The sequence below is a fragment of the Molothrus ater genome, chromosome 3 (genome assembly GCF_012460135.2).
Source record: "Molothrus ater isolate BHLD 08-10-18 breed brown headed cowbird chromosome 3, BPBGC_Mater_1.1, whole genome shotgun sequence".
Classification (NCBI taxonomy): domain Eukaryota; kingdom Metazoa; phylum Chordata; class Aves; order Passeriformes; family Icteridae; genus Molothrus; species Molothrus ater.
This window is the reverse complement of record NC_050480.2, coordinates 24,370,970-24,397,554: the sequence shown is the minus strand read 5'-3', so window position 1 is coordinate 24,397,554 and position 26,585 is coordinate 24,370,970. Positions and strand designations below refer to the sequence as shown.

General features: G+C 35.4%; 1 protein-coding gene across 4 annotated transcripts in view; it reads right to left on the bottom strand.

The window, feature by feature from the left end:
• MTA3 (metastasis associated 1 family member 3) overlaps nt 1–26,585 on the bottom strand; it is a 138,670-nt gene that overhangs the window by 64,533 nt on the left and 47,552 nt on the right. For all 4 annotated transcript variants that reach the window (XM_054514259.1, XM_036379972.1, XM_036379971.2 and 1 more), the window contains exons 7-9: nt 19,700–19,802; nt 10,085–10,184; nt 5,015–5,203 (exon numbers count right to left, since the gene is read on the bottom strand). In XM_054514259.1, the coding sequence (XP_054370234.1) occupies nt 5,015–5,203; nt 10,085–10,184; nt 19,700–19,802 (392 nt within the window). The remainder of the gene's footprint in view (nt 1–5,014; nt 5,204–10,084; nt 10,185–19,699; nt 19,803–26,585) is intronic.

The window sequence follows — 26,585 nt, the reverse complement described above, 5'->3', positions numbered from 1 at the left end:
ATAATAACAACCATTAACAAGTAGGCAGAATTATGGTATGATCCATCCAAATCTAAATGTAATTTATTCTTTTTAAGCCATGTAGTTAAACAAAATTATCAAAATAGAATGCAGGTTTCCATCAGAAAACACAGAGGTACTATCTCTTTTGTGAAGTGTGTCCGTTGGAGAATAACATTAGGACTAAAAGAAATCATCTTGACAAGACTGTGCTTGAGTCTCATGATAATTTTACTCTTAAAAAATACAAAGGATACCATACATAGCTCAGATTTTTCATGTCCCATAACAACTCAGCTGCTCATACATTACCACTAGTTTTGCATAAACTCCCACATGCTCTCAACTATTATCAAGAAACAAAAGGATGCGAGGGACAAATGTTACCCCAAGCAACACGAGTGATACTGAGAATAAATATTTCACAAAAATCTCTGTACAAACAAGGTGCCTTTGATAATGACAATTATTTTGGGTGCCCACATTCATCAGTAAAATAAAAATGTGTTAACCTAAGTGTAGGGGAGAAAATTAGGCAATCATTTTTAATTATCACCAAATAATCTATTTAACTCCACAAGGTCTTTCTATAATTTAAATTAGTATGTCTCATCGAAAATTTATGCAATTTTTCTTCATAACTTGGAAATGTAATTTGTGTGTTATATTTTCTAGATCCACACATTAATGCAAATATTATCTGCTTTCTAGAAATGAGGACAAAGTTTAGGATGTTCCAGAAAATACAGGTGTGGGAACTGATCTTTCCAACCATACTGACCCCACTAGGCAGCTTTCTGCATGTTTTAAGCCATAAGAAGAGTTTCCAGCACCTTTGGTTAAATTCCTAAAACAGCAGAGGAACATCACCTCAAACTCCTCTCCCTGCATGCAGGAGCTGACTACAAAAGGAATTTTTCAAGCTGCTCGATTCAGGTTCAGAGTCAGAAATGTTCCACAGTGTGTGAATCCCTGAACATTTACATTTGATCCAAAAGCAACAGGGTATGAAATGCTTATGCTGATGTCTCAATAGTAACATAACTCAGGTTCCTAAAATCCTTTTGCTTTCTCAGGTAAATTATGCCTTGAGAGAAATCTTCCCTCAAAAAGGCCAGTGACAAGATGTTTTTGATGTAAGGTGACAGATAAAATGATTCTCAGTCTTCAGGTCCACATTCCCCCTGGCATCCAGGTGAAATGCTGTCACCCCAACTACCTGCCATTGACAATTGGTACATTTTAGCACATCCATATTTATTTTCCTTTCTGAGTATTTATTAGCATGTTCATGCTACAAATGCTTTTCATTTCTCTAGAAAATACTTTAATCTGTTTTAACTATGGCTGTGACACCAGTATGTTTATTTATTCACTAGGTATTTACAATTAAAGGAAGGTAATTAAGATGCTTGGACCAAATAACTGTAATCCTTTTATACTTTGATTCAAAACTTGGAAAAGCTGTTTGGCAGACTGAGTATGGATAACCTGTATTTCATTTACCTATGCACTTAATGCTCTGAACTGCCAGTGAAGCTGTGAACCACAGATTAATACATTGTCATTACCAAATTCTGTTCTTGAAAGAACTAAATATGCTCATCTGCATAACATTTTTGAAGGAGAAAATCAGCAAAAACTATCAGGTCTACAAAAACAGAGAGGGGAGTTTTAAATTTCTTTAGTTTCTCTAGGCTAAAAATAGACCAATCAAATTAGATCAGCAAGAAAAAATTAAGATTATAAAGCATCCTAAAATGAACATGGTAATTTTAAGGCATGTTTTCACAATTTCCTAAAGCTGGAAAGCAGTTGCTCCTGCTTTCTATAAACAGTCCATATTCTTGATTACTAAGGTCTTTCTTGCCATATCTGAGATGTAATAGTTACAAATTTTAGAAAACTGTTGATTATGAAAAACTAAGAATTAACAAGTATATCATCTTTGTCTTACTGTTAGGAAAATAGTTACATTTGGAGAATAAGAAATATTCATTCTTTTTCCATTCTACTACTCTGGGATGTGAAATAATTGAAGCACAAATTGAATTAGCTTGTAAGGTTTAGCTTGATTAGGATTCACACAGAGTCTTAAAGATAGAAGAACCTCTCCTATAAGAGTGAATGAGTCAACAGTTGATGAAAATTATTATTCAACAGCTAGATTGGTAACTTGATTACAATTGAGCATCTCCTAGACATGAAAAAAATGTAAAGACCTTTACACCATTTAACTTATAACAATCTTGTTTACTAACATTTGGTGTTTGTAGCTTAATACTTGAGCAGCACATGGAACATCAAACAGTGGCAGTTCCCAGTAACTGCTGGAAAAGTAAATTAATCTGCCCTTTACAGAACTGTCATGTAAGGCTGCAATTGCAGCAGCTGTGCCTTGCAAATCTGGGCTGACACAGAAAAGGCAACTCCTGTGGGATGTAATGACTCAGGCAGGTACTACATCACCCTTCTGCTTCAGCAGACTGCTACCAGCCCCTTTCTGCCATGCAACATGACTTTCTTGCCTGTCCTGTGGCAACACTGCACAACTGCTGAGGTTGGAGTTTAATCTCAGGCACTGCAGATGTAATTTTATCATTAGATCCTACCTGGAGATTCAAACAAGTTCACACGTACACTATCAGCCCATTATCTTCTTTGCCCTTGCTCTTACAACACATCTAAGAGTACTTAGCAGAAGTAAACTTATCAATGGCTGGCCACTGAAGAGAGAGAGGATAACAGATGAAAGTACTATGGTGGAAAATCACTGCTTACATGCTACATAGTTATACCTACCTCACCTTGCAGAAACTTTTCCCATATCTGTGATCTAAATCTCGAAGGACTATTTTCGATGATTACTTAAAAAGCAAATGTGTGTTTTCAAATCCCTGCACTTTTAGATTGCTACATGGGAAGTGAGAACACAAATTTTACACTAGAGAAATTAAGAAATCCCAAGACTACACAATGGCTAACATAATTGAAAGATTTCAAATGACACAGAATTAAATAAAGACTCTGCACTGTTCTTAGTGCCATATAAACTGAGATATAAAATAGATGTTCTTCTAAGGATGTTTTTAAAATTACACTTTTCCAAAAATTAAAAAAAAAACTGACTAAGAATAGATAATATCCCTGTTCTAACTAAAATAAGCTGTAATTAATTAGTGCCCCATATCCATTTGTGCTGCACTCTGACTCATGGTTAAGGTGCTCTCAGTAGACTATGCAATCTTATCACCAGATCTGGGTGTGTCTTCTGCTTTGGGAGGTGACCAGGGCAAAAGAGCTGCATTTTGGGAAGGAAGATTTAGTGAAAGAGGGAGGATATTGGGAAAAAATTTTATCAGGGTATCCAAGACAAAATTTTAACATTGTAAACAGCTTCTATGAAAGTCATTCAAATATCTAGCATTTGAATATTACAAATGCAGAAGCAATTCTTGCTACACGATACTACACTGCACCACTTTAATGCAGTAGTAGGTAACACAAAAATTATACAGAAAATAAAAATAATACATAAATACCAGAGACAAGCCTTCTGCATGCTTGCTCACAAACTGTGTTAGGACACAACTTGTAAACAGCCAATAAAACATGTTATATGCTTAGGGCATTTTCAAAAGCCAAGTATTATATATTAGGAACCATTTAATTAGAAGACATAGTCCTGAACTCTTGTACACTTACAAATGAGACCCATTTGTCTGTATAAGAAATAATGAGGAATGCAGTTTACCTTAAGATTTCTGTTCTAAAATATCTATAAATATTGTTTTTCAGTAATATATTCTTGAACTTAAAAGAGCTGTTTCAGCCATGATGCAATGTTCAACCTTATGTCATTAATGTAATGAACATTTTCTCCCTTAGGAATCTCAAAACTAAGCATGCAGATGTAATACACCAATTAAAATGTCAGCTCCTTAGAAAAACAATAGCCTTCACTTCCCACCTTCATTCAATTACCTGTTCCATTTCAAACTGTGAAAATGAAGGAAAGACAGCTCATTGCCAAGCCTCCTCCCACTGTCCTGTAAGGACTTCTGTCTTGTAAGGACTTCTACATTTACCATACAGTACTTTTTTTTCCCCCCCTCACAAAGACTATTAATAAACTTCTGCAAAGAAAACTTTAAAATCTGAGTTCTCAGAGTCACGCAGAATGAGATGAATGTGAAAATGTTTCAATCGACTTCAGTCTCAAAAAATGGAATTCCCTTGGTTCAAATCTTAACTTTTTCATGAAGCCCGACATGAACATGGTACAACAGAGGAAATATTTTCCCTTGAAAGAAAAAGGCTCTCCATAAAATGTGAAAAAAATTGCAGCAAATTACTAGCAATTCTAGCAATCAGTGTTAGAATCCATTTGATTTCATTACTCTGCATTAGAATTAGCAAATTAAAGGTTTACTGCCCTATAGTCTGATACTTCAGTACAAAAAATGATTGTAGTTAGAACATATTGGGAAACATTTCTTTTACTTTTCAGAACTGCCAAAACATCTAATATGTCAAAACAACTCCCTGTAGTACATTTTAAAACCTATCTGAATTCAAATTTCTCTCTGCTAATCATAGTAGGAAACCCCAGCTTTCCAAAAACACCCAGGGGAGTCAGCCATGTAGCTGCTAATGAATTTCACTGGAAATTGTGGAAACACAAATTTCCAGTGAAATTCTACAAAGCTCCTGGACCTTTTTCAGATGCTTGCAAGATCCTTGTAAAACTCCTTATTGGAGTTTCTTAGCATGAGACGTCCTACCTGATATTAAACCACGAAAAAGATTATCTTCTGTCACCATCTTTCCAAACAACAGCAGTGAACAAGAAAGCATATTGACTTTCAGCCAGATAAAATGTATAGATATGCTAATCACATGTGTCAGCTACACAGATTTCTCCCCTAGCTAAACCTTCCAAACCTACAGAAAGCAACTATGCTCAACCATGACAAAACACAGCTCCAGGATAGGGCACTGCTTTCATACTTACAAAGTCTTGTCGAATGTCATTGAAGTCCTTGCCATACTTTTCCAAAGCCTCTTCAAATAAGCTAGCTTCTGATGCTGACCACTCCTCCATTTCATCTCTACACAAGACAGGGCCTCCCAGTGGCACCAGAACACCAATGGCACTGCTCAGGTCATAGTTGTGTTTATGCAGTGTGTCCATTGCATGAAACTGGCAGGGACAAGGAGAGAATAAACACATGTTTAAATTGACACTAGTCCATCTCAGTTAATGCAAATTCAATATATTATTCTCTATAAACCAAGCAAGGAGCCTCAATTAATGCTAAAATTAGAATCTATCTTGCTATCGTATTTTTCCACTGTGGAATGTAAGGAAAATAAATGGTTTATTACTTAATCTGGGAAAGGAAATACCTTGATAAAATGTTTACCAAAAATGACATTAGTTTATTAGTTCCTGAAAATTACTAGCAAACATTTCTAAAGAATCTCTTATTGGCAGAAACTGGTTCTGAGAAACCCAATAAAGACAGTGGCATATATTGACTGTGGGTCCATTTTCAATTAACAGAAGCTCTAAATAATAACTAAACAGCTGCTCAGACATCTATGAGCCCAATATTCTCATTGCTGGAGAAGGAAGACATTTATTGTTTTCATTATCATCATACTGAAAGAGCAGCAATATTTTTGTCCCTTGCTCAACACTGTTATCACAGACCGGTAAACAGGGTTTCTTTGGTTGATTCCCTTTCTGTTATAAAAGGGAAAAACAGAAAACAAACAAATTAGAACAATCTTCCCACTGTAGGTAACACTGAATGCTCCCATTGCTAACGAATGATGGGGAATATAAAAAGTAAACAAATCCAACAGTTGGGAAAATGAGCAGCATGCAAGAAGCATTTCTGACTCAGGGTCCCAAAAGACCCCAGCAGCACAATCCAACTGGCTGTGCTGAAGGAGATATCAGAGCTATAAGTGTGATAATGTCTGTGACTCTCTATCAGTCCCCTCCCCATGTGTCCCACCACACTGCTGAGCTCCTCGTGTGGCATGCAAACTCTCACAAGGCCACACACCCAGCTATGAGAAAACCTTGCAAGGAAGGAGCATTCCTGCATTATGTGTCAGTAGAGCAATTCCAGCTGAGCTTCTGCATATAAATGCACTGCAAATAATGGATTTTTCTTCTTTTTTGCCACCTTCTATCAATGACTACTGTCTTTCTCCAGTGCTTACTATAAGTTTTTGAGTGCTATCAAGCACGAGATTCTGGAACTGTTTTGTCTGCAAGAAGCAATGTCACTATTATCCTGCAATGCATCATTTTACTTATGGTTCAATCAAATTCACCAGCCTAGAGAAAAGCCATTGTTAAAATCAAGTATTCTAATAATAAAGTATGTAACATAATGCCTAAAATCCATCAGCTTCATATTAGAGAATGTACATTGAAATCAATGATTTATTGTTTACTATTCAGGCAAATGAGTAAACCAGGTCTAAAGATTGAACTCTTACAATAGATGTGCTACTGAGGTTGAAATCTGTTTAAATTGCAACCCTCATAGAACAGCAGTACACACAGGATGTCTTCCAAGCAGCTGCTGAATCCAGATCTATTCACTCATACCAACTTTCATAAAAACGACAACAGAAGTGAATACATTGGAATCTTGCTCTTGCTTTACATTCATTTTTCATCTATAATAAACACCTGACTCCATAACACTTTTTTGATATTACTAAAGAAAAGATTTATACTGAACTCTGTGGATAAGTACTGCCTTCACTGAGCTGTCCTGTGACAGAAGACCACTGACAAGTTCTTTGATAACAACTCTGCCTTCTACAGGGTTGTCAGCGCTGACCTGCATCAAAGTTCCACACTGCAATGCAAATTGTGGTAGCAAAAGCATGAGAAGTCTGAAGGCATTAGTAGAGGCTGAGAGAAAGTCCTGGGATATCTTCTTTCTATCTGCTTCCCCTGAAGAAGCAGGAGGCTGGGAGACCTGGTATTGCCTCTCCCAAGCAGGAGCCTGAAGGACAGAGAAAGAGCCACCCTTCCCAAAGAACTCTTGCCCAGAGCATGCTGCTCAGCACAGACACAGGGGCACATCAGAGGAAAAGTGTCAGCCATGCAGCTAAATGGCAACTTCAAGTCCAAATATAAGCAGGTAGAGGAAGAAACTTTCCACAAAAAGCTAAGGAAGGGCTGCATGGAGCTGGAAGAAAGGGCATGAGAGGGAAGGAATCCCGCAAGCAGCCACACAACACAGCTCCCAAACCATCTGCCATTCCAGAGTGAGCTGCCTCCAACAAAGCACTCAAACTGGAAACAGAGAGTGGATTCTCCAATTCAATCATACTTTAAGTGTGTTTACCTTAGGAGCCACATATATGGAAGACTAATAAAAATCATTAAAGAGATACCATCCAAGATGCAAAGGAAAAGACTGCTCATACTTTTCATTTTGAAGAGACATCCAATATCAGATTTAGGTCCCTACAGTAAGGTCACTTAAGCTCTTCTGAACAAACCCAGCACAAGGAGCAAGCGATGCCATGGACCTGCTTTGCTTTAAATGGCTTTCATGGAGAGTATATGCACTATAAAGTATTTAGGAATCTGAAACAGAAGGTCTTCAAGTCTCTCTCTCTTCTTAGATATCAATTTTCCATTATGAAATAAAACTCTGCCTTTGAGAAGGCCAGAAATGCAAGTTTTAGTTGGTTGTCTCACAATTCTTGACCACTGTAAGAGAAGCCCCTTATCATCTAAGAAGGTAAACACACACATTGTTTCACATCTTCTGTAGGGTTTTCTAAAAGCAGGGAGTTTCCTATCTTGTCTCATTACCTTCCCTATGTTTTCAAAATAAAAGAGCCTGAAAGCAGCCTCTCAGTTGTTATTCATCTGCAAGAAATGTGTACATCAGCCCTGGATTTATCTACGTTCATCATCTAGGTTTTTGTTTTTTGGGGTTTTTTTTTGTTTGTTTGTTTTGTTTTTCTTTTAATATCAGTCTGTTTACAGTTATCTCTGATTAAAACTAAATAGGATTAAAACTTAATTAGGAACACTGGAAAGCCACAGGTGTGGTAAACAGAAATCCCATTAATATCACCTCAGGTGCAAGGGTTATCTGCCTTGCATTAAGAAGATAGATGATATAATTTTCTTAGTGTTACACACCTATACACAAAGTATAAATGAGATACACCACAAGTTCTGCAAATGTCTCTACCTTTAACTGCTGCTGAAAATATGCTCCCAATTAACATGAAAATGTCTGAAAAAGTAACTATTATAATGACAAATATGTCTTTTCTTAATTTAGAAGGAAGTACATTGCCAAAAAGCTAAAAAAGTAGGGTTTTAAAAAGCTGAGGGGGTAGGAAAATGAGAAGAGACAGACACAATAATTAAGCCTAGGGTGGCTCCTTTGATGCCTCATTATAAGATATGCCTTTCATTAAGTGTAATGGAACTTAATGGATCATTTGCAATGGAGAAACATTAACATGGCACTCAAACAAAGTACCCCTTTATTAGCAGCATTGCACATGTACTTTCAAATGAGAAATTGCCATAAGGATAAATCCACTCTATTAAATACTGAATACAGGATGCAAATAAAGAAGGGATATGCAATATGTGAAATTTATTAGAAATTCTTAATCCAACGAAATATTAATATAATGAAAAATGTTAAGAACTATTTTGATGAACAAAATTAAATATTTAATATGAATAGAACTGTGCTGATAAAAGTCATATTAGTAACTGTGAAACAGAAAATTCATTTTGAGTATTACTGAAAACATTACATTTTGCCCCTGCCTTTACAATGCTATCATAGCCCAGACTAAATCAGTTTTCTGTTCAATAGCCTTCAAATATACTGCAAAAGTGTACTTAAATAAGAAATTAAATATTTTTCTCGTCATAATAAAAAATTATCTTATCTGAAATACAAGAATTGTCCCACTGAATGAGACCAATCACCCATTTAACTAAGCATTGTGTCTCTTACAGTAGCACCAAGGAATATTAGCTAAAATATTCAGCTAAGTCTAATCATACTCTGAAGTCAATTCCCATTTCACTGACCAGCATCTACAAAGCTTCAGAATGAGGACATTTAGAAGGTACACCTTCCCCTATTCTCCTCAGTACTAATTTATGGCCTATATGGCTACGTAATTTTTCTAACCTTTTTTTTACCTGCTGGTACTGCCCATTCCCACAAAATTTTGTGCAACTGAATTCTAGGGGCTCTCTATTCACTTTATAAGGCAGTGCCTTAACTGTTTTGAACTAATCTGTTAGTTTTATTGAGTTTCCTCTAATTCTAATACTCCAGTATCTGGTAAATAGCAGGTCTTCTTTAGCCTAAACTATGTGATGGTATTTGGGTACAAAAAGCCTAAAATAATAAAACAACAGTTGACTTTTCTCGAAATCTAAGTCAAACTTGATTCACTGAAACAGTAATATTTTTGGTCTCACATAGTGTTCCTGACATACTTTATTTACTGCAGCACACTTTCTCATCTCAGCTAGTATGATTATACAGAAACAAACCTGCAATCAATATATTTTTCACTTTCTCTAAAAGATGCAGGGGCTTACATTAACAGTGAACAGCATACTAAGGAAACATAGTAAAATATGCTAATTGAAATGCTCTTAAAAATATGCTTACCAAGTCAGATTGCTGATCCTTTAGAAAATAAGATGACATATACATCTAGTAAGTACAAAGCATTATCCAATTGTCAGTCAGCTTTATTACCACATACTTGAAATGACACTGCCCTGAATGAATCCCTATACAATGAGTATTATCCATTCTGCTGTGGGTGATCCACAATTAAAGCCATGTGTTGTACAGTGTGATTACAAGGACAGCACTGAGAAGCTTAAAGAAAACACACAGGATTTTCTAACACACACACACACACACACCCACCTTGCTTGCAGGAATATAAAGACAACAGGTGGAAAATGGGGACTTGGGAGTACCAGATAGTGTTGAATTCATGGCTATAGAAGTTGTAGGATGTTTAAGAAGCCACCTACCAGTGTGATGTCTCGGGAAGCAGCAGCTGCACTCATGTGTAAACTGGGTTGCCTGACGGAACTACTGCAGTCCAAGGCTCGAGCAAAGGTGCCAACCGCACTGCAACAGAGCAGCAGGAGCAGCAGTAAACACACAGAAAGATGTAATCCCAAGTATCAGACTGTGCCATTTCTATAAAAGTGTCCTTTTACACATGGAAGTCACGTATTGATACTGTTTTTAGATCTTTGCTAACAAAGAACAACTTGATAACGACAAATCACTAAATACTGCAGCAAAAACTCAGACCTTCTGCCCCCAAAAGTACCGATGTACATGTAAGAACAGCAGCTCAGAAACAAAAGATACTCAGAGAATTCTCATGTACCAACCGCTTAATGTACAGAATTTTCTATTAGTCATGAAGTCAAAGGTTGTCCACAGTTTGAGGTTTACAATCAGGAATATTATTTCTAAAATTCCAGGGCTATAATAGTGCTTAAAAATTACAATTCAAATTAAAAGGGGGGTTCACCATGTCCCCAGGAGGAAATTAAAAACATTTTATTCCCTTCAGTAGTACATCTTCTACCTTTCATGGCAGTGAGCCAAAAAAAGCATGTTAGCTTTGTCTAAGGTACCCTCAAAATTCCTGCTGTTGCCACAGATTTCAAGCAATAACAAAATAAATGGATCTCTCAACCTACTTAATTAAAGCATTCCATTATTGAAATGGAAATATTTTTTCCAAAACTTTACTTTCTTTTCTACTTTTGTTGATGAATTGCACATGGCATCTATTAGACTGTTCCAAACTGTAAACATTTCTTGGAGAGGGGTAAATATTTCTTGCAAGTACATCTATGTATCATGCAAAGTAAAGGAAAAGGTGCATAGAGAATTTGACTGGGCCCAGGCTATCATACAAGAAATGAACAAAGATGCAGTGATACAAAATATTATCAATAAACAGATCAGAAGTTTCTCCAGTACCTGGATTTGTATAATGACTCTTGAGGTGCATTCAGAAAAAACCTATTTATTGCAGTTATGACATAACCCCTTTTAAATGCAAAGACCCAGTTACAGATGTAATGCAGTGCAATCCTCTGGCATAGGAACTCAAGCTTTACTCAGCAATTACACCCCACACAACTTGCAAGTGCAGAATTATACCAATGGTGAATGTCACTGACAAATAAATACACTTTGCTGTATCCTATAAATCTGATATTCAACAGTAAAACAATGTGCACCAAGACTTTAACTCACTGAAGTTACAAATGATCACGGAGAAACAGATAATAAAGTACGTTATCACAATTTTATCTTGAATCTCAAAAAATTTATTACTGAATGCATGTTTCAGTACTTGCTGCCACAGTCTTACAAGTTAAGATTTAACAGCAGTGATTCAGACCCCCTGATATTAACTGCTTTTCTAAAGGCACTGGAATAAATAAGTGATATTCAAATGTTTTTCCACAACCTTTGCTCCCTCTTTGTGGAGATGGCAAATATGAGATGAGAAAACACACACACGTTCTATTTTCTTTTTTTTTTCCTCAAAGCTTGGCAGTACATAAAACAGTATTTGTGCATAAATCCCTCCCAAGAATAAGGCTCTATTATGAACACATTTCCTGATAGTCTGTCAACCCTTTCAAAATGCTGGCATTGATAAGGTCTGTAGCTAAGCAGTCTTTCCTGTGATCCTTCTGTCCCTACTGCTCAAACCAGTGAATGTGGCATGACTGCACTTCCCTTCTGCTGCTACCTGCTAGCTTATCTTCCTTTTGCATAATAAAAAATATTTTCTTTTGACCATATTTCTAAAATAAAGTCTGAGTATGCTATGAACACTTCAAAGAATGTTCTCACAGTAGTTCTCTGGAAGATCAAACTTTTGAGCCTGACTTCAGAGCCCAAGAGTATTTTGTTGCTCAGAATGTAAAGTCAAAATTAAGAGATAATATAAATAATAATATAAAAATACAATAATACTAATAATTCTACTACTAATAATCATTATTATTTTGACTAAGTGATAGAGAGGTAAGAACTGATGCACCAGTGGACATTGCTTCCAATGCTGCACTAAGTAGGAGAAGATTGCAACTGTGAGAAGAATGCTGTGTGGGATGTTGGAGTATGTGAGTTCAAAACAACTTAATAGTAAATAAAACACACAAAGACAAAATAAAATAATGAAAACAATAGAATAAAAGATAATAAATACAGCATCAAACATAAGGGAACAAATAGTATAATAACAATATGACAAAAACAAATAAATAATACATAATAAAATGCAGGCAGTGTACCATTTAGGGTGTCAACAGTGACAGGACAGGGGATGTGAATGGTACAGGACATAAACTGGGGGGGTCTGGAGGTGTGTGCATGTCTGTATCAAACTAACTTCTAGTTCTCCTTTCCATAGAAACTTGTGAAAAACGCTGAATTCCCATCTAAGTGTAGAAATTCTGGAGCAACTGGCTGCATATACATTCTTAAATAGTAACTAGGTTCAAAATTAAATAGTGTTTTATATAATCTAGCTATGCAATTCACATCCAAATTCAATATTAATTTTAGAACTCACTAAAATACCTTATTGTTTATGTTTTTCAATTAAAAATACAGATATGAATTATATATTGATGCAAAGGTCAAAATGTACATTGGTCACTTTTCCTTGCATGCTTTTTTCTAATTCCACTATTCAATTGTTTTAGAAAAGGAACAAAATAAATAACTAAACAGTGTCATTTCCAGAAGACACAGTATTGTCTTCATCTACCTAAAATAAAACTCAGTATTAAGCCAACACAAGCTAAATAGAGAATGTACATTGGACATGTACATTGTCATTCACACCCTACCCACTCCCTTTTCTTAACAAACTTCCAATATTAATGTCTTGTTAAGCTTGTATAATTCAAAGAATAATTGTAAGTAGCTAATTGAAATTATATTTAATTCAATAATAACAATAATAAACTGACAACACAAAAAACTGTGCTCAGCAAGTTACTTATGAATTACTCAATGTGTAATTAAAATTCTTGAACTTCAAACAGAACCCAACACTCCCCACATTTTCCAAAATAAGCTAAAGCCAGAAGTCACACAGACAGTGAATTACACAGGTGGCAGAGAGATGGACAAGACAAACAATTGGTATTATCAGCAGGGAGATCACTCCCTGCACAGCCTGCATCAGCAAGCAGCTGTAAGAGCTTTAAGGGTTACACCAAATGATCCAGTGTTACTTTAATTTGGTTTTCCTTGGTTTAATTATCTTAAAGAGCAGAACCAAGAAGATTTATAACAGATTGCAGATGACAACCATACAAACAAAACAAATGGTTATAGTTCAGTTCCAGGATCTAAGATTATGGAATAAATCCACAAATTCAGCAAAACTTGAGAGATTGCTACAGTTGCCGTGCCTGTGTGCCCTGCATTTTAGGCAAAATTTCAGATTAGATTTTGAACACAGAAAATACATTGCTCCAAATTACTTATAGCTCAAGTCTAAGACTTTAAAGGAAATAACTGTTCGAATTTTTGTGTAAGATTAAATAGTAGTAATCAAAGAAATTAAGAAGCAGCAAACATAAGAGACTGTCCTAACAAGCTTCCAAAGATTTGGTGGCTCATCAGTAACTAGTTCTGAAAAGAGCTATTATTTACCAAAGAAAATCTGGAGCCACTGCAATTCTATATCAGGATAAAAAAACCTCTGCTTCTCCCAATAGCAACAGCAGTCCAGCATCAAATCAGATCCAGAAAGTTCTGGGTGCAGGCAAGGAACTCTCAATTTCCTTCTGCCTTGTACTCTTGAAAATCCAGCCAAGACATACCTCCTTCTCAATCTGAGGATGCTTATTTCAAAACTGTTCACTTTTTTTAACACTGTTGTCTGTTTCACGAGCAGTGAGTATACTCTGGACAAAGCTGTTGCAAGTGAGCCGCATCTGTGCATAGATGAATTTGCAAATCCACAATTCTTCACAGATACTTGCAAACTAATGAATGAGACCTATGCATCACCTCTGAGCTAATATTTTTGAGGAAAACAATTAAGTGATCTTTGGTGGTTTTCTACATATTAAGAAAGAAAACCTTTTGTATTCCTTGTCTTTACTCCAATGTTCCTCTTCAAACTAAATTGGAAACAGTCCTAAAAAAATGACATCTCAGACTGGTCTGAACTTAAAAACCAGCCAATTAATATCTGAGTGCTCTTTAAGGGAATATCGTGATACTTAAAATATTGGAAACAAGAAAAAAAAAAACCATCTTCAGTGAAGACACATGCAAGCAACAAAACAGTAATTTAAAACTGAAAACACACATGAGATTTTTACTACTCAGTCTGCAAAGTCTAACCTGCAGAATATATTCAAAGTAAAATGATGCTATTAAAAAAGATGTTTTCTTTGCATTTCTAAGCAACTGCCTATACAGTGCTGTGCTTCATTATTATCACTTCAGGTATTTACAGCACAAAAGGAGATGGCATGATAAACATGAAAACTCACCTGCCACTATTCTTTTGCTGAGAGACTCTCAAAGTTAGAGTAAGCGTGGCATGATATATAGATGCATGATACAACCATACATTTCATTGCTATATGAATAGAAATGAAACATATGTGAAATCTTTCTTATTCAACAGAAAAAGAATCCAAAAGATATAAGTAGTTTAATTCACAGGATGTCATTTAAGGCATCATCTCTATGCCATCCTGCAATTCCACAGTCACACATGAGGAGATGTACAGCCCCCTAAAAGCAGGTCTATGAAAAGTCTGCTATGGAAATTTACTCTTTATACTGAAATAGATCAAAGGTCATAAAAAAAATACAAAAATAAATTCAGCTCTAAGTCTGAATTAGTTCTTTTCAAATGAAGTTGGGTCAAGAAGTACAGTAATACAAAATACACAAAGGAATAAACATATACTAGCCAGGCATGATAGACAGGCAGAAACATTGAATTTTTGATACACCTGGTAGACTTGATGTGAACATATTTTTCCTTTTTACTGCCAAACCTTCTGCCTACCATTAGATGCTGTAATTCACCTTGCTAGCAAACATCCAGTTTTGTGAGCACAGCATTGGCATCAAGATTTTTCACCATTTTCGCTGCATAATTTTATGTTGCAATTCTGCCATTAAATTTAATTACCTCTTTAATGAACTTCAATTCCTTTTACTTCTCAGCACCTCCAGAGAATCCAGAAGCATTGTAATACTGAAGACTGCAAACCAATATCTTTTATGTATTTATTTTCATTTATGGGCTTTGAGAATCTGGTCTACTGCCACTGACTACAATGAATTATTTCACAAGAACAGAGCACTACTTTTTGATCACACCGGTAAATGTTTTTACACATGGTTCTCAGTTAATGAATGCATTATTTTCCTCTGTATAATGAAAGACACCTTGCCAGTTGAAGCTGCATTGTGTTCCCTTCCCCACTGTAAGTTAAATATAACAATTATAGAGCATTTCCAAATACTCCAAAATACTGTGAGCACTTATAACACAGTAGCCAACAGAAAATAATTATACTCAATGTCCTAGAGCAAATGGAAAAGTGGGAACAAACACAGGAAGGATAAAGCTTTAATTTAACATGACTAACAACTAATTTTCCATTCTTATATGGTTTTACATCAAAAAATAAGCAGGCATTCAAATGAAGAGAAATATGTCAGATAGAGATATGTAATGCCATTTTAATGGCATAGAAATCAAAGTACAAAATTTTAAGGTAGAGATGCAAGGCTATTTTAATTAGATTTCAAAAACTCTGGTTTAGTTGGGAATAAGCTGAGACCACAAATGTCTGTTAAATAGCTTCATTTAGAAATATATTCCTTCCAGAAGACTATGCTAGTAATGTAGTTAGATGAAGCAGAATAAAAGAACTACATTCTTAATGGTTTCACTGAATCATAAAGCACATAAATGGAACCAGAATGTACCACAAATGTATCATGCAATGAACTGCAGACCAAATTAGCAGATAGCAAGAAGATTTTTAAAAATAAAAAAAAAATTCTTGAGCTGTCAGCATCTGTCTAGACCAGAGCCCACACCTCCTATTGCATTTGAGACTGGGCAAGATATTTTTTTACTTTAAAAAACCAAAAGAAGACAGGACTCTTATGTTATAAAGGAAATAGAAGCATTCTATTGTCTAACACTGTGTCTTATGTTATATAGACAATAGGAATGCTTCTATTTCCTAACACTGCAGCTTGGGACAGAATTAGAAAAAGAACATAAGATCTGGTAATGAAATGAAGTATGTCTTGTATATTAGAAATTATAAGAGATTGATGACTGGAGGAAACAGAGTGTATCTAAATCAGCACAGATTAGGAATGCTGTACCCAGCATTTTTATCTACCTCATTTTAGCCAACAACAAAAAAAGTATCTCAATTCATCCCAGCTGGGTTCCTTTTAGAAGTAGTTCCACACACTCACAGATATTTAGTCCACAGGACTTGATTAGAGTCATGACTAAAACAAAAAATCTGCTCAAAATGTGCAGTGGGGACACTAGGCCCTCAGCACCAAACGTTTCAATTCTACAAATCCTTTTTTACTATACTGAACTATTTGCTAATGTGGGCAGATTGAAATGGCTTCTCAAACTCCTGTCCTTTGAAGCTGGCAGACACAGAACATGGCCAGTGTATAGGACAGAAGGCAAACTGGTTGGTGCAGTTGTATCTTATTTGAATGCAGTACAAAATGCTATTGGACTTTTCATTGTCACAGCACCAATATTACCCAAAAGACAACTCAAATCCAGAATACATTAGTCTGAGGCCTCGGGCTTCTCCTAACAGATGCTTTTGCCAGTTCAAGCAAGAGTCTTTACCCAAATTATGCTTCAGCAGCAGCAATAAGGTACTTTCAAGATTTGTGTGCCAGGCAAAACTACTTGGGGAGGCCAAGTTTATGGATATTTCCACTTTTTTCCAAATCTCCACCATTTTTTGGGCACTGTTACCTCTAATTTCAGTACAGGATAGGCATATTCTTCCTTTCTACCCAAAGGAAGTTGTTTCACTGCTAATAATAATACAGTCATATTATCATTAGCAGTGAAATACATTCAATACAATTATTGAATAGTAGGGCTTAGTGAGAAGCCCAGACTGACCAGGCATATAAACCTAGAGAAAAAGGCCTCTCATTCCTGAGGCAGTAAACAACCCTGTAAGACCAGGAAAGATACATGTACAAGGTAAAAATAGAAATATACTTGTAAATGGGCAACACAAATAAAAAGAGTATTTAAACACCTTCTGAAAATATAACAAAGCTGCCTGTGAGATTGAAAAAGCTAAAGCATTTAAGGACAAAAGCAACTCTTCTTTCAACCAGATCAGACTGGGAAAAAAATATGAAGAAATACTCAATTCCTTTGAATCAGCATCTAAAAGGTATCACTTGAAAATGCTTTTAAAACGTCAAGCACAATAGCATTCACATACTTAACAAATACCACACTTGGGAAGGCACTTAAGAAAAAATGATTCTTGTCATATTGTCAAATTTGCAGAATTAAACATAACCAGAGAAAGACTGTTCCACCTGGAAATCCAGCAGGCACGGCCAATGCTCACAGTGAACCACAGTTAGGCTGCAGCAGAGTTGCCTGTAAGCACTGTTCACCACATCATAATACCAGTTCTCCACTGCTTCTCAAGCAGCTTTTAATGGTCCTGTATAATGGCCCAGTATGAATCCTGTACCCACACAACACCCTGAATTGAAAGCTGCCACCAAATCATCACAGAACTATTTCTCCAGAAATTCATAAAAATCTGTCTCAGAACCTACTTAGAGCATCCTGTGAAAACAAGTATATAGGAGCCTGGAAACCATTTCTGTCAGTTGAAAAGCAACTTCTAAAGATAAATGGAGCTCTGTGCAAGAACATCCACAAAGCTACACCTGAGTAATACCTGATGACAGATCAGGTACTACTCTTGTGGTATCCAAGTACCCCAAGACGTTGGATAGTAATAATTAATCAGCCATGATCCACTATAACAGAAACCATCTTTACAGAAATGTATTGACTTTAAAATGAATGCAGTCTTGGTCACGGCACAACATTGCAAAGGATGTCTTAAGCAACAGGAGGAGAGAAGGATATTCTTCTTTATTTATTTAATTATTCTCTGTTACTTCCCAGCAGGCTGCTTACTGCTACATTCCTCTGGGAACATTTTTGGCTCCACAGCATACTGCTTCTGCTCCCCAGAGTGGCTGAGAAACAGCAAATAGTGGAATTTTAAAGCAATGAATGAACTCTTCCAAAATTCCCAGTCTTTATACAGATGTTTCTTTAGGGCACACCATAATAAACTGGCCATACATCTCGAGGTATTATATTGCTGGTGAAAAAGTAGTTTGGATTCTTGGTTACTACGGAACATCTACCAGAACCTGTAACTTTTTCAACACCTGTTAACACTAAACCCCTCTGTCTTGCTTGAAAATTCAACAAGGGCAGGTAAAAAAAAAATTTTAGTACTTTATAGAAAGGATACAACATTCCAAGTGGAAGAGTAAGGAAAAAAAATCAAGTGAATCAGCACATGAACTGTAAATGAGTAAATCAGCATCCCATACCACTATACATATAAGCTGAAAAATATAGAACAACTTTTTTTTCTGTTTTTCTTCCTGATTTTTTTTTTCAAAAGGGAGAGAGAAAAAAATCCCAAAAACTAGAACCCATGTAAAAGGATTAGTTGCCTAAAAAGATTTGAGATTACACTCAGCAAGCAGGTCACATAAAATACAGGAGATGAATTTTTTCAGGATAAAATCCATATGTGAACTGTGTTCTCTGCTATCATTTGAACAGGACCTTTGTAACTATGAATCAGAGGAAAGGCAAAACCTGCTTTATCCTATGAATGTAGAATTTCCCTTCAGTAAGAAACCTACAAATTTTGGAAGATTTTTTTTAGATAGATTTTTAGATACATAATTTTTAAAGGTACTTATTAATTCAAAGCACTTAGATGTTGTCTTCATAAATCTGCATAATCATGTTAATTTATAAAATTGAGCTCACTTGATTTTTTTCACTAATGAAATACATGACTTCAAAACTTTATTTCAATATTCATCCAAAATAATTATTCAGCTTACATGAATATGTGGCAAGTTCTGCACCCATTTCATTTGTTAACATTTTCTTTATTTCTACTCTTAACCTCTATTTTACACCATGAAATTCCAAGTACTCTAAAACACAAGACTCTATTATTATTAGTAGTGAAACAATTTATTCTGAGGGGAAAGCAAACTGATATCTACATTCAAAGTATCAAATTCTACTATAACCTGAAATACAGGGAGTGTATCATTATTCCAAAACTCATTCTCTTTTTCTGCCTCCTGTATTGGTAGCTTCAACAAATTACAAAGGGTCATGGTCTGATTTTCTCTTATAGCTAACTGTGGGAAAGAGAAGGGCTCACAAAATGGCAAACAGGATGAGTAACACAATATAGGGGAATGAATAGTCAGTAGAAAAAGGAAAAGGATTTTTGATGAGAGGATTTTAATCTTACCGTGCTACAACTAAAAACTGGTCAATCTGACGGTCAGTAAGGGGGCTATCTGGATCCCATACTTTTACTTCCAGCTTTGCCTGTTCTCTGTCATCTAATTCTCCTGTCAAAAGGTAGATGGGACAAAACACTTATTACTCACAATGTTTTTCTTTGTGTAGTTCTTGCACCATGTTTAAAAGAGACATTGTACATTTTTAAACATATACACATATGCACACATGATTAACAATTATCAGCAGTTATCCAGTTAAATTCCATAATGCAGCATCACCAAAATAAATACCTTCCCTTGACATCAGCATTTCAATTTAAGGAGACATCTTAAGAGGTGAAATAGCAATGAACCTTAATAAAATGTTATTATAAAGTTGAAACCATACCCTAGGTAACCAGCCAGTGGCTTCTTTAAATTGCTTGTCTAGTATATCAAAGTTACTGTTGCACTTAAGCCATACTAAATTTAATTTTACACTTAATCAACTTTAGCAATTAAATTCTATCCAATTTGTATTCTATGCCCTGAAAAATAAATCATTATGCAAAAATGCTGTCTACTGTATTTAAGCATTTTTTAACCTCTTCAGCCACTACATTATCTGTATTGCTAAAAACAAGGAAGTTACTATATACTGCATCATCATTTCCCAACTTCATTTATGTGAACAAAACAATTTGTGTACATGCACATGGCTGAAACAGTGGGGGTGGTTTCCAAAATGTATTTGGCCCTATATACATTGTTACGAGAATACGATTTGTAGTGCATGGAAGAACAGTCAAGTGTGAATTTGGTACAAGGATTCACATTCTTAAGACTTGATCTTGTCTTGCCTACTACACCAATAACTTCTCCTGCAAAATAAGAAACATTTCAGAGGCTGATGGAGGAAGCACCACCTGTGCTACCAGTACAAGGAGATTTTCTCGTGGGATGTAGCCAACACATTTGTGGCCACCAGAGATGACAACAGTCAAGTCAGAACCACTGTCTTTCCCTGCTGTTTTAGAATAGGAGGGTGTTCTTCCCTCAGCCAACATGCAAAAACCACTAATGTTTAGCTGGTTGCCAGTACTTCTCTGTGACTTTTACAATCTACTGCAAGAATGAAAACTTGTTGTCAGATCCAGCCATTCCACTCCCTTTGAAAATCTAGGCTGTGTAGATCTCTCTCTGATCACATAGAAGATTACTTTAGTCTGTGCTGTTTCTTATGACTTATGACAGTCTTCTTATGACAGTCACATTCTCAGAAAAACAGCCAGTCTAAACATGCACAGTATCATCAAGACATGAAACAACCTGTACACTTAAGAGACTGGAAGCAGACTGCAAACCAAGTACTGGCTCTTCTCAAATCACATAATATATGACGACTTCTAGCACATTGATTCTACAAAGAAATTAAAATGTGGTATATATTTATCCCTAGCAAACACACAAGTTAGAACTGCACCATGCTGTCTGGCTAATGTTTCAGGAACAAATTTCACAGTCACATTCTCAGAAAAACACAGTAAATTACTTTCTTCCAATACACAGGCAATAAAGCACTGGCTGCCTAATGGGACTTCAGCTTCTGTTCAAGCTAATTCACATCCAATACTGAAGACAAACTGTTAATTTCTGGCATCTAGGAAAGGATTTTAGATCTATAAACTTATTCTATCGATGGCACACCTGTCAATACATTCATTTCTTCCATCTGTGACAGACACATTGTGGGTGATGTTCTAAATATTCTCTAAGCACTTCATTTCAATCTGTTAATATTTAGTTTTTAAATACCTTTAATGTTAGTTAACCATTTCAGGACATCATAGTCTGGAGAGTAATCATTATTCAGGTAGATTATACTTCTCACCAAGAGAAAACATCATACAAACTCAGCACCAGTATTCAAATAAAACCTGTCTTCTGAATCAAGTTTGCAAAAAGAATAAAAAAAATTGCAATACTACAGTTCTTACTTCAATTAAAGGAAATTAAACAATTGCTACTATAAAGTGTTATAACTCTTGATAAAGGTTAATCTCAAATATTGCCAAGGAGCATTTTGTAATGGCAGTAGGCATAAATAGGATACAAGCAATGGAATATCTATATCAAAATAATCTAAACACACATAATAATCGCAATATTAAATATCACTGCAACAATGGTAGACAGAGGTTTCCAGAAAATAGGTGGAGTCTGCCAAGCTGCACTTTAAATAGCTACATAATTCTTGATTTTCCACTTACGTGGCAGGATATAATCACTTAAACAGGGAAAGTAACTTAAACAGACCAAACCATGGAGGCAGTCAAGCAGTGCTATAAAAACCTTAGAAAAGTTAATTTCAGGAATAAGTATTTTGTTGACTTCCTTTGCCTGTGCTGAAAGCATCAGTACAGGAGGATAACATAAGACAAACAGGTCTTTGAAAACAATGATTATCAACCCTCTCTGTTTTACTTGAGCTGTCAATTCTTCGCTGATCATGCCAGTACCACATCCCGTAGGATTTTTAACTTGGCAAACCACTTTAAGATGCAATTTCTCTGTTAGCACATCAACATTTATCTTATACATTGTTGAATTTGACACCAAAGTATAAGACATTCAAACTGAACAGATGATAAAGTTGTCATAGCATTAACTGGTTATATTGCAAAACCCAGCTAACAAAGGAATGGGGGAGTTTTACTTTCACCATTTTCACAGCATCTGAGAAGTTCAGTTTAAAGGTGTCACCTTCCCTTACCACCCAGCAGCATATCAATTACAGCTTCTGAGAAGTACTGAGAAAGCAATTTTTTTTAATAACTGATATAACATACCAGTGTATCTAATTTATTCTAGTCACTGCTTATAACTTTATTACAGCCTAACCCTGATGACTAATTTTATTGGAAAACATTGGTAGATGGTCAGAAATACATCTGGTTTACTCTTCATCAATCATTCAATTCCTTATTTCTCAAGAGTGTCTTCTAGTAAAAAGTAAGATTTTTCTTCAAAAAAAAGTCTAAAAGTTTTGTATTTCAATTAGTCATTTTAGACAAATGAAAGCATGATGTGCCCCTCTAAAAAAAGGAAGAAAAAATTTACAAAACAGAAGTAAACCAAATGCAATTAAAATGAGGTACAAGAAATTAAAGGTCTACCTAGTCTTTTAGATTTCACTTCCTGCAGATAAATACACCAAAGATAACTAGTACACCAGATTCAGCATGATTCTATATTCTTCTTGTATCCAACTAAAAGAACATAACTTTCAATATAAACAGCTCCTTAGAGTGAAATTCTTTGAATTTAAACATAATACTGCAACATAATATATTAGTAAGAAACTGAAATATGATTCCATAAGTTAGGTTTTATTTTTAAAATGGTTGCCAATGAAACAATACAAATTTAATTTTCAATGAAAAAAAATTGATGAGGTATCTGGTTTTAAAGACACCTCTGATGTATAAAGTTTTATTTTTGTATTTTGAATGATTTGCACTATTTTTCAAAAAACCTTTTTATTCTCCTTCTCAGAAAGTAATTTAGCTGTGAATTCAATTCAAACATGCATACTAAACACCTGCAGTGCTCAGCTTGCTGAATGAATCCAGCTTTCAGGTTATGCAAAACAGAGGTGCCAATTGCTGAATCCTTAATTCCACAGGACAGAAAATCTGTGGCTGTGGGGTTTTGGTCATAGTAAGGCAGTAGATCTCTCCATTGACAGAACTGGACACCAAGAGTTCCAACCACAGAGTTCCTCCCAGTAAGCAAATTCATTTATTCATCCAACCTCCTGAAATCAGCCAGTTTTGATGTGTGTGTCAATTCCTCAGACTCACCAGACACCTAAGCAGATAAATGTGGAGGCATTTGTAAAGGCTCGTTTTCTTAATGCTCAGCACATACATAAGAATTCAATCCAGTGTCTTCACCTCTGTGGTTTAGTTTTGTACTTGTGGAACAGGAATATCTCAGTTAACATTGCAAGGATGAGGAAGAGAGGCACTTGCTAGTTCTTATCCTCCCCTAGATGAGTTTAGCATCCAACACAATGAAATTTCTTTCACTGAAATATGGATTTAGCAGATCAAGCATTTAGCAGGTTGTTGCCAGAACTCTTTGGGAGTACACTACCTGCAGGTAATCCTAAATGGTTTTTTGAACATAGTTTCATGGGCTGTTTGTGTACCATTGTTTTAACAATAGGCAACAAAGCAGTGAAAATGAAGTTTCAGTTCATGAATCACATTCTCATGCTGCTATTTAGACAGTCTGCAAACATTTTCTCTAACTTGCAGAGGAGAAAAATAGAATCACATTGAATTTTCTTGTACTGTATATGAACAAAGTTCCAGACATTAAATCTGTCAGTCTAATGCAAAATCTGAGCTTTCTCCTTGGATGAAAAGTACATTAGTTCCTCACTAAAACAGTCAGCATATTCATCCTGCATAAAATTCTTATTACTCATTTTTATTTAATTTTTTATCATTTGAAATTCTCACCAGTACAGATAAAAAAAATCAGAAGAAAAGTTCCAAAATTTACACTTAACTCTTCAAAAAATATAACAATTATGTGCAAATAACTTCTCTGATCAAAATAACACGACAAAGCTTAGATGAAAAGTGTAGGCAAAAGAAAAATTATTTGTTTACCTTTCAATTTCAAACCAATCTCCCCTCTGCCTTAGCTTGCCTGACAGAGGTATATTCAGATTTCCATTATTCAGGTAAAGAATTATATGTTTATGCAAATTTCATGGTAAAAATTCATGAATGTAAGATACATATAAGACTAGAAAATAAAATCAGGCTATGTAGAGAGACTGTAAGTGAAAAATATCATGTGATAAAGGCATGTTACTCGTCTATAAGCATTTAAACTGCTATTGGGCATTTTTAAAGCCAATAAAACATGCAAAGTCCAGTCACCACTTATCCTCTAGAGCTTGAATGTATAAAAACATTTAATCATTCTGCACTTGAAAAATCCCTTTTAAAATAGAACTGCCTCCTATGACCTTAAAGCTCTCTCAGTGTTCAGCCTTGCAGTACTTATAATTTAATCACTGATGATCAAAAGACAAGCACTCACAAAACAGTCAGAGCTTAAATTCATCATGTTCTAAATTCCTAGAAATTAACAGAAAGAATTGCACTTGAGCTCAGAATAAGCTGAACTGCAAACACACATTAATGACCAACTTGTACATAATGCAGCATCAAGGATGGTTGGCTTATGGAAATGCCCAGTGCTGGAAGGAAGGAACAAATGAGGCTGCATCTTTCTCAAAACCCTACAGAGCAGCTTTCAGTTTTGCTGAAATTCCTGAAATAACAGATGAGGCAATAGAGTTTTCAGGAAAGCATGGTGAAAATGATTCTGAGTGCAAATAAAAGAATAGTAGAATACTACATATGAATATTAACAGTATTTAAAATACTTGCTTTAAGAAAGGGATACTATAATGCAGAGACATTTATTCTCAAAATAAAACAAAAAACCAAACAAAAACCCCAAAACAAACCAAACAAAAAATCCCACCAAAAAAAAAAAAAAAACAACATACCAAAACCCTGACTAAATTAAAATTAAATCTGTGGTCCTACAGTTTTGAGTTGTGTTTTGTCTTTTCTTGTTTTTTTTTTTAAGCCCTTATGTTCAAAATATACAAATTCCTTGTTACTTAAGCATTCTAAAGAGAAAAAAATGTGTGTGAATAAATGTAAACAAAACAATTCAGACAAGAACTTTTTGTTTAGGATGAAATATATATTGACTTATAAAGTGTAAAAAACCACATTTCATCTGCATCTGCTATTTGTTTTTTCATCTTCTACAGAATAAACTTAGCAGAAAAATCAGACTTGCAGTAAAACAGCAAAGAAACAAATATCTGAACTTACAGTGAGTCCTTTTAGGTGAAGTTACTGAGGTAGAAAATGCCAGCAAAGTCAATTAAACACTAAGACGCTGCTGCTTGAAAAGTGATTGGAGTGCCCACGGGGATAATAAACACATACACAGCACACAATAAATAACTGTACCCTTCATAAGGCTGACTACCTGACAGAACTCATTTAGTATTTGAACAATCACAGCCAAGGCTCTACAGCTATTATTAGCAATAAAATCTTTCTGACAGCTATCATGGCCAACCTGCCACACCAACAGGCAGCACAGACCATTCATGCTGCACTGCAAGCACAGGGCCACTTGAACCATTTCCTTCAAGCTGTAGAGAAATAGGAGCTTCATAACAAACAGAACACTAATAACAGAAGCCTAAGTGTCCTCAAGGAGCTAAAGACAGCTGGGTATCATGGCTCTTTTTTTACAAAGACCAAAAACTCGACTGACCTCAAGCATAAATCAAAGTTGAGAAAGGCAGACCTGCTTTTACAATTCAGAGCGAAAAATGAACAAGAAACAAAACAATACCAGAAAAAACACACTCCATCTATCCCAAACAGGACAACCCAAAGAACTCATCTCTGTAAAATCTAATTGATAAACAGCACAATTTCCAACTTTTCTATCTTATCATCTGCTATCCTATGACTGCTAACATAGGAGTAGTGAATGATCTGAGAACTGAAGCTCAGAAATTTCCATCACCACAATAATTTTGATCAAAATTATACATGCACTTAATACCTCAAGAAATTGGACCAGAAGGCAACAAGTATTTTTAAATAACATCACTGAAAACACTTCATAAAACACCATAGTTTAAAATGCAAAGTTTCAAATACCTAATTGAGCTTTTGTAGTACATGTGGCTGCAGCCCTAAACTACAGATTTTCCTTGCAAATGCATGATTAGGCTGAAGCAAATTCCTTCCTGAAAACAGGAATCAAGAGGCCATTTACATGTGTTTTGTT